The sequence below is a fragment of the Nomascus leucogenys genome, chromosome 9, assembly GCF_006542625.1.
Source record: "Nomascus leucogenys isolate Asia chromosome 9, Asia_NLE_v1, whole genome shotgun sequence".
In the NCBI taxonomy this organism is placed as follows: domain Eukaryota; kingdom Metazoa; phylum Chordata; class Mammalia; order Primates; family Hylobatidae; genus Nomascus; species Nomascus leucogenys.
The window spans coordinates 55,338,942-55,352,277 of NC_044389.1; the positions used below are offsets into that span (position 1 = coordinate 55,338,942).

General features: G+C 37.8%; 1 protein-coding gene across 1 annotated transcript in view; it reads right to left on the minus strand.

Moving 5' to 3' along the window:
• ADAMTS3 (ADAM metallopeptidase with thrombospondin type 1 motif 3) overlaps positions 1–13,336 on the minus strand; it is a 290,397-nt gene that overhangs the window by 276,084 nt on the left and 977 nt on the right. Inside the window, exon 2 of the mRNA XM_003265724.2 lies at positions 12,478–12,505. Within this exon, the coding sequence (XP_003265772.2) occupies positions 12,478–12,505 (28 nt within the window). The remainder of the gene's footprint in view (positions 1–12,477; positions 12,506–13,336) is intronic.

Sequence of the window (13,336 nt, forward strand, 5' to 3'; positions counted from 1 at the left end):
AGTGATTTGGGTCACTACATTAGTTCTTATCTGTAAATTACAGGTAATAGTATTGACTTCATGGACTTGTTATAAAATTTAAATGAGCTAATCAATTCACAGTGTTTACAACACTGTCTGGCACATAGTAAATATTCAATAAATGCTGACAATTAATGTCACTATGTTATTCCATCTAACTAGCCTCAATAGCTCACCATTACTTTAGGATAAAAGATACAGATTCACAAAATCTGTATCTTTTTCACATCAGACCTAAAAATTGCTTAAAGACCATCTACTAATCAAACCCTCCCACTTCAAAAGTAGAAAACAGAAAATCAGAGATTAAGTAACTTAACCCAAATAAAAACTTAGGTTTGGTATTTAAAGCCCTCTGCACTCTGCCGCTTATTTCTTTTCAATATCATCTCTCATATTAGCCTATTGAAACACTCTGTCTAATGTGCTCACAAGACCTGGCTTAAGCATGCCTACCTTCACAGCCCTACTCTGCAGCATCACTACAGTAGAGGACCACTGTTTTCTCTCCACCAAGGCAAACTGAATGGGGCTGCCAAGGCCTATCTCAAGCCCCATCTTTTCCAAGAAACCTTCCTGGCAACTTATCCACAGAGTACAGACCTCCTGGCCTGAGCTTCCATAGCACTCCCTGTCAAGTCATTTAACAAAAAATTATGCAATGTCTGTACAAAAGTTTTTTAAAAATCTCTGTGGGAGAAGAGTTATATGCTTATGTTTCATCCTTTCAGAAACTATAAGCTCTTTGGGGCAGAAGTATAATATCTTAACTGTGTTTAAATGGCTTGATATGTTTGGATCTGTGTCCCCACTGAAATCTCATGTCAAATTGTAATCTCCACATGTTAGAGGAGGAGCCTGGTGGGGGTGATTAAATCATGGGGGTGGACCTCCCCTTTGGTGTTCTCATGATAGTGAATGAGTTATCAAGAGATATGGTTGCTTAAAGGTATGTAGTACTTTCCCCTTAGCTCCCTGTCTCCTGCTGCCACATGAAAATGTGCTTGCTTCCTCTTCACCCTTCCACCATGATTGTAAGTTTCCTGAGGTCTCCCCTGGCATGCCTCCTGTATAGCCTATGGAACTGTGATTCAATTAAACCTCTTTTCTTCATAAATTACCCAGTCATGTAATTCTTTACATCAATGGCAAAACCCACAATTACTTTTGCACCAACCTAAGAGCAGTGTGAGAACAGACTAACAGACTAACATAGCCTTAGTGTACATTACAGGAAGGAAGGAGGGAAGGAAGGAAGGAAGGAGAGGAAGGAAGGAAGGAGAGGAAGGGAAGTCTAACCAATGGCTCTGTCTGGAAGTGGAGCTTCTTGGGAGATTGCTCTGTGTTGGGGCTAGTAAGGTGAACTGTATGACAGACACAGTGGCCCATGCTCTAGGATCATCTTAACTCCTTTACATGTTCAGCCAGATATGCTACAACTTGAAACAGATATCTTGGTTTCCTTCTAAGTATGTAGCAGAATGAGACACAAATATCCCCTAGGGAATACCAGATGTCCCCAATACATTGCAAAGACCACACTATAGAACTGTAAAAGAACAAAAGTCTTCAGTAGTACAGTCAACGTTGCAAGGACTTTGAGCGACTTCAGTATAAATCTCTTATATGTCACAAATTTTTAAGGGTCTAATCAATACCAAAGCTACCCCAGGCACATAGAATATTGAAATACTTGTGATTGATGCATATGGCTCCAAGCTAGGAAGAGATTTGGGTATGATGGTTGAGCACTAAATGTCTGGAGTCAGAAAGCATTGCATTTGAATTCTAGTTCCTGACTGATGCACGCTTTGGCATCTTAGAAGCAAATTCTGAAAATTAAGGCTCACAGAGGTTATCTGTAAAAATAAAAATAATAATGGGGACCAAATGAGGTGAAGTATACAAAGGACCTGGTCCATCTAATAACACTTTAATAAATGAAAAGTGAGCTGTTATCATCACCTCTACCTAGAGCTATAGAAAAAGAAAGTCAGTTTCAGACTCCTTCCAAGTCCCAGTGCCCCTCAGGCCTCTCTCCCCTATAATCCCACCCAGCCTGATGTGATACAGTTAGAAGGACCTTAAATTCCACATCAACAGAGGGCCTAAAATCCAATCTGGCTGTAACAATCCATGCCCCATTACCCAATCTAAAAGACTGGAATTCTCTCCCAAGAACTGGCTGGTTAACTACGATGAAGCGGCAGTTCACACAGGCAATTTCTTTTATCAGGTATAAATTCTCAGTATGCAATAATCTGGCCTCAAGAATGAAATCGAATAAGCATTTTCAAGATCATCTAAAGAAGCAGCTCCAACAACAACATTTCCAAATCCTGAGCCAAGAGTAAGAGAATGACTTTCATCAGAAATGATGGGAGCCAGCTGCTCCAGGAAAGATGCAAGCAGGGCGAAGAATGGACATTAAGGAGGACGCCAAATGCCAAAGGGCTCAGCAAAGCTGTAAACACTTAAGGGGAAGGGGACACATGCTCTCTCAAAAGCAATTAAAAATTAACTGTGACACATGCTGAAATTCTGAACACAGTCAAATTCTTTTTTCCTCACTTCAAATCCTCTAGGCTCTTATCACAAGTCCGACATCCTCTTTGCTGTGTCTTTTATTTTAATTGCAAATCTATTTTCACAGTATAATATTTTTATGAAGCTATTTGAAGAATAAAGGTTATGGCTTTTTTATTCATTATTAAGAAAGAACGAATAGTTGTGTACTTAAATTCTTCTAGTTTTTAAAAATCTGGCTTTTTAATAAATATTTGTTGCAATTGCACAATATGTTCAAAAAAGCCATTTAGGAAAGAACAACACATTCTTTAGTGTACTAGAACATGAAATCAGGTAAGGGAAGATATCTCAAAAAAAGAAAAAGCATGCTTTGAAGAAAAATATCCAAGCATTTTATTTGCTACAACTTAAAATGACCAAATAATCAATAACAAAATAAGTAAAAAAGATATTTTTAAGTGAAGCCCAAATGCCAAAATTTTAACATTCCAATCTCAGTTTTTAAATAAGCACTTCTGCTTATTTAGCATCATTAAGAATTTTACAGACTCGAAAGCTATGTTAGTCACTCTAAAAATTAATATTTCTCACACCTCTTATAATTTTTGCTAGATAGAACTTTGAAAGATTAATATTGAGTATAGAATTTGAAGCTATAAAAATTAACATTTGTCTCCAAGGGCAAAGCCTGGGAAAAATAAAATAAACAAGAAATGTGGACAGCACTGTTAAAGGTTTTCACTGAAACTTTACTTGCAATAATTACAGTTTCCAAATCTAAAATAGCCTGGCTCATACTTTTGTCAAAAAGTAGGAGAAACTGGGACAGTCTACTAGGTCACTGAGCTAAAATCAAGTCATCAGCAGGGCTGCATTCCTTTTGGAAGCTGTAAGAGAGAATCTGTTTCCCTGCTTTTTCCAGCTTTTGGAGGCCACCGGCATCCCCTGGCTTATGATTCCCCTTCCTCCATCCTCAGAACCAGCAACAGGGTACTAAGTCCTCCTGCTGCCACCTCTCCGGTTCTCCCTCTTTCACCTCCCTCTTCCATTTAAAAAGACTCCTACCCTGATAATCCAGGTTAATCTCTCTATTTTAAGGTCATTTGATTGTCAACCTCAATTCCATATGCAAACTTAATCCCCCTTTGGCATGTAACATAACACACTCACAGATTCCAAGGATACAGGCACAGACATCTTTGGCGCGCCATTATTCTGCCTGCCACAGCCACTATCTCCCAACCAATGTGCTGGAAAACTATTGCATTTGAGGTATTACTGTATGATGTGTGACTCTTCGGCATGCATCCCTCTTTTTCTTTAACTGCACACTGATTTCCCTTCAGGTTAACCATGTCACACTCCAGTCACACTCCTTATAAAATGCCTCAATCCTGGCGAATCAAAGTACTGCATCCCCTGACCACAGTGAATGATTCAAGCTTATGACTAAATCAAGTAGCCAATAAAATCTCTACCAGGAAATGTACTGGAGCTGTCAAAAAGAGGTGTCTGTCTTCTGGGGTGAAAGGGAGAATGATAGCCTGGAGATGACAGCAACAGTCTTTGCCACAACTTCTGGGAGATGTAGGGGGAGGTGAACCAATCCTACTCTGAAAGATAAATAAAGCCAATACAGAGGAAAAATGAGAAAGACACAAGGAAAAACAGAAAGAGGGAATAAGAGAAAGAGAGAGAGTCCATGACAGTATTATTTGAACTCTAGATCCAACTATACCTGACTTTGAAACCTCATCGATTTTGTTTTCCTTAACCTGTGTGAACTGGGTTCCTGTCACTCGCATCCAAAGGAGTCATGACTTCTACATGACTTCTGTTAGCAAACTGGAATAAAGGGAATTCCAACAAAACAAGGTGTAAGAAGTAAAAGAATTGTATCTGGTAAACATAAAATATAGTTGGCATGGAATCCATATGGAATAACTGGTTTTGCACCATGCCTTTCTCAAATCCCTCTCTCTATTGCTTTATTACAATTAATTAAACAATACTACATTGAGATACAAACATGAAAATAATTCATGAAAACAGAACTCTCAAAGAGCTGTCACATGGTGAGCTGACTGGCTCGATAGTTTACAAGTCCATGGCACAGGAAATTAAAGTTCCTGGAAATTCATGGTGATAGGCAGACCTACCTAAAATGTAGGGATTAGAATGAAGTACCTCTCTTGAGTAAAAGTTTTTAAAAAAGGAAAAAGAAACAGCACAATTCAAAGACACACTAACAACAATAGTTATGATTCTATCTTGTTTACAATGTGAATGCTATGAAGTAAACAGTATTTTCACAAGACTATGACAAAGTAATTTATGGATTCAATGCTATTCCCATTAAACTACTATTGACATTATTCACAGAATTTTTAAAAAACTATTTTAAAATTCATATGGAACCAAAAAAGAGCTCGTATAGCCAAGACAGTCCTAAACAAAAAGGACAAAGCTGGAGGCATCAAACTACCTGACTTCAAACTATACTACAAGGCTACAATAACCCAAACAGCATGGTACTGATACAAAAACATAGACACAGGCCAGTGGAATAGAACAGAGAACTCAGAAACAGCATTGCACATCTACAACCATCTGATTTTCGACAAACCTGACAAAAACAAGCAATAGGGAAAGGATTCCCTATTTAATAAAGTGGTGTTGGGAGAACTGGCTAGTCGTATGCAGAAAACTGAAACTGGACCCCTTCCTTACATCTTATGTAAAGGAATGTAAAACCCAAAACTATATTAAAAAAACTATAAAAACCCTAAAAGAAAAATCTAGGCAATATCATTCAGGACATAGGCACGGACAAAGATTTCGTAACAAAATCGCCGAAAGCAATTTCAACAAAAGCAAAAATTGACAAATGGGATCTAACTAAACTAAAGAGTTTCTATACAGCAAAAATGTTCATTGCAGCACTATTCACAATAGCAAAGACATGGAATCAACCCAAATGCCAATCAATGATAGACTGGATAAAGAAAATGTGATTTATATACACCATGGAATACTATGCAGCCATAAAAACAAACAAGATCACGTCCTTTGCAGGAACATGGATGGAGCTGGAAACCATTATCCTCAGCAAACTAACTCAGGAACAAAAAACCAAGTACCACATATCCTCACCCACAAGTGGGAGCTGAATAATGAGAACACATGGACACAGGGTGGGGAGCAACACACGCTGGGGCCCATTGAGGGGTGGGGTGGAGGAGAAGAGAGCACTAGGAAAAATAGCTAATACATGCTGGGCTTAATACCTAGGTGATAGGTTGATAGGTGCAGCAAACCACCATGACACACGTTTATCTATGTAACAAACCTGCACGTCCTGCACATGTACCCTGGAACTTAAAATTAAAATTTTTTTCTAAAACGTAGTATTATGCATATGTTATACACAAGAAAGTAACACTTTGAGAGGTTAAGGTAACCAGCTAGAAAGTGGTGGAGTTTGGATTTTAAACTACACAGTCATCAGTGTCTGTGCTCCTGACCACCTGATAGAGGAAATACAAATATTAATAGGTCCTCTCCTGGATATATAGATTTAGATTTTAGATTAAGAAATGGGGCCAGGACCAGGCACGGTGGCTCACACTGTAATCCCAGCACTTTGGGAGGCTGATGGGGGTGGATAACGAGGTCAGGAGTTCAGGACCAGCTGGCCAAGATGGTGAAACTCTGTCTCTACTAAAAACACAAAAATTAGCCGGGCATGGTAGCACGCACCTGTAGTCCCAGCTACTTGGGAGGCTGAGGCAGAGAATTGCTTGAACCCAGAAGGCAGAGGTTGCAGTGAGCCGAGATCATGCCACTGCACTCCAGCCTGAGTGACAGAGCGAGACTCTGTCTCAAAAAACAAAAAAAAAGAAAAGAAAAGAAAACAGAAATGGGGCCAGTGTAGTCCCAGCTACTCGGGAGGCTGAGGCAGGAGGATCGCCTGAGCTGGGGAGATCAAGGCTGCAGTGAGCCATGATTGCACCACTGCACTCCAGCTTCTGTTACAGAGCGAGACCCTGTCTCAAAAAAAAAGAAAGAAAAAAAATGAACTTTACATGTAAAAGAGAGAGGTTCTTACATGTAAAGGAAAGAGAACTGGAACTCATGAATAATGCCATGAATCATTCTTTTTGTTTGCATATCTAATAAAAATATACTTACTAAATATTAAGAAAAATTGTTGGAAATGTGATTTACTAAGACCACAGTATCTGAGGAATCATATATTTAATCCTGTTTTACTTGCTACAAGTTTCCTAATAGCTATTTTTGTTTTATCAATCACTTCAAGAGCAAGATATACAGTTTCATGCTGCTCACAATTTGTTCTAAATTCCATGAAGATTCATCATGCTGAATTTGTGGCAATCATTTTCATAAACAAGAGACTGACATTTTACCACAAAATTTCTCCTAGGGATTTACAGTTAGTCAGCAAAGTCATGTAAACTTCTTTGGAAAATCAGGAGGTATAAATTTTATGTGGGAACAGAGGTTGCTATGCTAGGAAACTTCCCATGCTTCACTGTCCATTTTCAGAAACATACAACTCTCAGATCGCACTGTATAAGGTAGATGAGTCTTCTTGTAGTACTAATAAAAATTACAAAAACATTTGTATAATATTATTATTCGTATTTATTGGGTACTTGAAAGTTAGAAAAATTACGAATTCACTGCATCTTTCAGATTGCATAACCAAATATTTAAAAATTATATTCAGATATCAAAAAGAAGACAGAAATAATTCTACAGTGAAATTTTAAAAATCAATACTTTCCTAAGTTGCTAGTAGGAGTTCAGATCATACAGACTTGTTCAAAAGCCATTTGTCAAAATGTATCATGTGAATTTGTTTTTACTCAGTAACCAACTTGTGGGGTTCTCTCCTAAAGTAGTCACTTGAAATGCAGGCAATGACATATACATACACAATGCTGTGTGGCAACATTCACTATCATGGGAAAATAAATACTGTTAGGAAAATGATTATACAAATTAGAGTTTACAGTATGATGAAATTAAAATGAAGTTCAGAAGGAGTTTGTAATTATGTTGAAAAATTGTACTAAAACATTAAACAAAACAAAAACAGTTATACAAAAAATACAGTGTGTGTATTGAAAGAAGTCTGAAGAAGAACATGCTAAATTATAACAGCAGTTTGAGAATTGGAATGATTTTCAAAAATCTGAAGAATCCAGAAAAATTAAAGAATATAATTACAGTGGGCACTTGTAAGACATCAACAATCTGGGAAAAAACTGATTAATTAAAAAGAAAAAATTCAACAACTTATAATAATAGAAGTAGTATAGTTTAGGAATAAAATTTGATCTCTACTACAGGAACACTAAAGAGAAGATGCTCAAAATTCTGATAATAGCAATCCTCTTTAAAGAAGCATTAAAGTTCCACTGAAGTCATCATTGTCAATATATCCTTTCCAAGCACAATAACCCAACTCTTCATATCAAAATTACTCATGATTTTACCAGGCAATTTGGAATGGTCCCTAATGGATTTCCAAGATAATCTGGGTTGGCTACTCAAAGCAAAGAATGTTTTAAGATCATCGTCCTGGAAGCAGAGGCGACCTTGAGGGTTTTTTAACATTTCTGAGCAATATTATGATTATTTGGTACAATGACAAGGAAAAGCAGTGAAAGCACGGGTAACAAATATTTCAGCTAAACAACAACACTAAGTTGTGATAATGGTGATACGTAGCATGCTGCACTTAATAAAATTTTCACCTAAGAATCCTGAAGCAGTTAACATTAACCATAATCATGCTCAATGGAGGGACAAAAGATAAATCAGTAAAGCCAACTCCATTATCTTTAGTTACAAGAAAGAATAATGGCTTGAGTAGCTAAAATTCTAAATTTTACAAAGGATCCCCTTAAACCTCCTTCACCACACTTTCTAGTACTGCTGTTGGCAAATTGGATTGACAGATTTTAATCTTAGCTTAGCTTATCTTTCCTGATGCCAGCAATAGGGCAAATGATCCCAAGTAGGCTGTAGTTAAAAAAAAAAAAAAATTAGTTGGCATTCCAAAACTGCACATAGAATTCAATTCAATTTACCAAATACTTATTGAGTACAAACAGAAAAACATACAAAAAATAATAGGCCTAGGTCCCTGTGCTTTGTGGGGTGGAAGAGGAGTCCCAAGAGGCCTTGATAACATTGAATAATTAATTGTATAGCTATTGTCACCATCTTCATTTTCTTAGGAACCAATTCAGCCTGGAGAAAGGCACAAAACAAGAGCATTCAAGGAAATTCAGAACATAGATAAACCTTAATATAATAATATCCTGCTTGCTAGATCTATTCATTGAATAACCAATATTTGAGGATCCACAAGCTACCAAGCACTGTTTTATGTACTAGAGATACAACTGGCATCAAAACAAAGTCTTTGCTCTCATGAGGGTTAATCTAGTCATAATGCTTATTGATTAATAACCAGGTAAGTGACTCACACTAAACCTTACAAACCAAAACCTGAAAATGGTGAAAAATTATCTCTTAGTAAACTAGATATCTGAGAGAACAAGACTAGCAACTTTATTTTTTAAGATTGTGATGTAATGGAATTTGCAACTGGGGAACAGAAATAGGACAGATGCCCCAATTCCAAGAGGAATCAGGAGAGGGAAGATATGCCCCAATTCCAAGTGGGGTCGGGAAAGGGAAGACAGCTTAACACTAAAGGATCACAATGCTTTTTCCTCAAATGATGCTCAAGCAATCTCAGTGGTGGCTTATGAAACAAAGGACTCAGAGAATTCTTTTTCAGATTTTCCAATTTCTACAGAACTATGATTATTTCCTAAGTCACATGTGTCATTGAGCAAGCCTCCTTACCCAATTGGACCAGCCACACCAGTTTCCCACAATTCCTCAGGCATCCTACCAAGGCCATACTCTAGTCAGAAATGACAGTGCTCCCTGATGTGCCATAGAAGTATGTCAATGATCTCATGAAACATACTTACACATATATACAGAAACATACTCAAACACACAGATATAGATGTATGTATGGGTATAGGTAGGTGGTTAGAGAGGCAGTTCCTATCTGGTTGACAAAGAGGCACACAACTAGATCACGGTTCAAAACCTATTTATCCATTTTTTCTAGGGTGAACCCTACTTTCCCACATACCAAGAAGGTATTATTCCACTGGCTGAAGAGAGAAGGAAGGAGGCAATATCCTGCATGAGACACTATATTGGTGACATAGCTATACATATTTTAACCTGTCCCCACCACAAACTGCCTTCTCTTTACCTAAATAAAAGCCTTCCTAGTCTAGAGGGTTGAGGCATATAAGACATATTTTTGAAAATTGACCTTCTAAGTTAAATACTAAGAAGTACATATCCTGTGACTCTAGTTATAAAGAGCACGAAAAACTGACACAATCAATTTATCCTGTTAGAAGTCAGGAGAGCAGTCACCTTTCATAATGGGAAAATGCTTGGCAGTTGGCATGAGGGACGTACAGGGGTGCCAGTAATGTTCAACTTATTGATCCAGCTGCTGACTGCAAAGGAGCATTCACTTTGTGAAAAATCAGCAAAGTACACTGATATGCACCCTCCTACATCTATATTACATTTCAATAGAAAGTATTTTTAAAATTTAGTTTCTTAACAACTTGTGGTTTATTACTCATTTATATTTAACCCTTCCTGAAACGTTAAATTATTTAGAAATTATTCAGGGCCATGAAATTTATTTTCTAGCCAATTCGTTGAGCAATAAAATAAATAAATAAAATCTACAAAAATTATTTGTCTTTCCTAATGTATCTTTGATCAAATAACACGTCCCCAGGCAGTTATATAAAACTACTTCTAAATCAGCTAATAGAAAAAAAAAAAAGTAATGTGTTCAGGAGTGCATTTCACCAAATCTACAGGTTAGCAGGGTAGCAGTGCCTTTACACGTGGGGACAGGGGAGCAAAACTAATTACTGTACATAAGATTTTCTTACATATGATACATAAACCGAAGTGAAATGAGTTATACTTTTGCTACCACAAGACCTGTGGGCCAAAATCTATTTTATTCAATCTGTTCTTCTCTTCATTCAACTTGAAAATGATAAATAAGAATGGTAATAATAAAAGAGAGAAATCCCATAAAACAGATGAATATGGGAACAAATAAATCTTCAGCACTACAACCTAAGAGGGCTCTGCCTCCTCTCTTTCATACTGACTTATCTCTCTTCTGCCAAATTTAAGCACACCTGTACTATTTTCTTCCCTTTGAAAGGGCTACCATAGTAATTTACATTAGCAAAACAACTGAACCAAACTTTGGTTCAATCCAGGGCCTCTTATATGAGAGCATCCTAATTCTATCTTAAAATTCTAATCAAAGCTATATATTTTATGAAATTTTTTGGTGGAATGGGTGATCTTAAGACATCTTTTTAATTTGCATATTGAAAAGTTGGGATGTGTAAGTAATCAAATATTTAAATAATTAAAAATAAGACAACTTTCTTCTCCCTACTTAAGAGTTGGTTTAAAAAAATTCTTTAAAAAGGTGAGGATTGATAGCTGAATGTTATCAACTATGAATGACAAGTATCTGTTCATAAACACTGTATTTTTAGGGCAGTTCTCAGTGCCTTTCCTCCCCACTGTTCTGCTCTTGCCATCGAGGTCTACGCTTGGGAAATATATCCAACAATGCTAAGCATTGAGTAGGAAGGAGCATTTTGATACATGCTCATATATTACAGGCTACATATACACACCTCTGGGCCTAGCTCTTGGGTTTCTTAGTTAACAAGTGTGAATCTCCACTGTGTACTATAACAGGTAGCTGTGCAACCTCTCAAGCTTCATTTTCCTCATCTCTAACATAGGCACAATAGTATCCCCACCTCATATTGTGGCTGTGGGAATCAGTTGACATAATACATGAAACAATCAACACTTTGCCTGGCATTTAATAAGCGGCCAATGACTTGTAACTATGTTTGCAGCAGCAGTAATAAAAACTTTTCTTCTAAAAGACGGCTTTACAATATCACCTGACAAATACAGAATTGACAGAGACTAATACTCTGCCAAAAAGAAAAATTATCTTTTAAAGTAATCCAAGTAAAATGTGTATGAAAAGACTTTGAATGTACCCTGGCTTCTTGCCAGATGACTTTCAGTCTCCCCATTCACAACAAATACATTACTCTAAACAGCTTCAAGAAAGACCATGGACTTCTGAGTGACCTGTTGCAAGTCACTTACACTCTCTGAATCTCAGTCTCCTCACCCATAAAATGGGAGTAAGAATCTCCACACCATCAGGAGAGTACTGGGATTTTAGATATTAGCAAAAGGCCTAACAGTATCTTTCACATTAGGAGATAATTATTTTAAAGCAGATTGAATAATAGAAGTCATCAGAGGATTTACCCAAAGCAGGAAAGATTGTAAGAGAAAAATTTCCATGCTCTGTACTTCATTGTTCTCTTCTATGTAGCATTCTTGCCTTCTGTTGTACTCAAATGTGCTCCTCCTAAATGCTACAGAAGTTGATGATTTTATTTCATTCATCTCCATATCATCTTCCAGCCCCTCCATCATCTTCCAAGTATATATCAGTGGCTTGTACAAAGACAGTAATAAACTGATGCTTGAAATGTCCAACTGCAGGAGAATTTTTACCTCACTATAATTTAGCCCCAGGAAAGTGGGACCTTCCTCCAGAAAGAGGAAGAGAAGAACAGAAATGTTTCCGGACTACAGATTATTTTTTTTAACCACCAGTGGGAAACATTTCAGAAACAATATTTTGCTTAGCTCACTTCATTCCCTTACTTCCAACTTAAGATAAGAGTGACATCTGAGAACAAAGCTTACCTATTTGCACCATTTCTTCATTACCAGCCTGGAAAGGAGGGGGAAAGCAATAAAAAGAAAGTTACTGGGTTTCATCTTATCACCTTGTGAGTTTTATTTCTACCATTAATGCTTTCCAAGAGCTAACTAATCAGGAGATGCTGGAGACTGGGATTGGTGCCTAAAGCCTGCACCTTGGTTTGTAGAAGATTCCATGAGCCAATTCCATAACAATTTGGGGAAGGGAGTTGTTTGCCCCTTTTCATTTTAATTTAACACTTATGAAGCCAGCAAAAATACATAAAGACTCTCAATGCTGTCTTCTGAAAACTCGTACTGGGTCTGGATTAGAAAAGAAAGTATGAATTTAACAGGCCAAAATACACCTAACAGGGGGCCTGATTAATCAGATTTAAGGTCAGGAATCAACTAGACAATTCTCTACTTTTTACCCTATGGTCGATCAGACCAGGCCGACTGGAGAAGCTACGAAAACTAACAGAAATTCTGTACCCAAAGTCCCATCGGCCCAGTGCTGATATGATTTACTACAAACAGCTCCCCTGGCGGAGCCTTCTCAAGGACTCTTCTGAAAGCATCGGGCTTCACCTTGAGCCTCCAAAGGGTTGGGGGCAGGGCCGAAAAGAAACAGAGCTGCACTCAACTTAGCTTTAAAAAGAGGAGGAGTTGTGCAGAGGGGGAGGGGAGAAGGCGGCCGGCGCCTGCAGCCTCTGCCCAGGAAAACGCAGGGCAGGAAACGTCTCCAGCCCCCCTCCCCAACTGTCAAACCCTAGCCCGGCCGTGGTACTCCCAGGACACGTGTCTACTGGATCTCTCCCTGTCCGGCCCAAGGACTTCCTGAAACCTCCGCCTCCGGCTG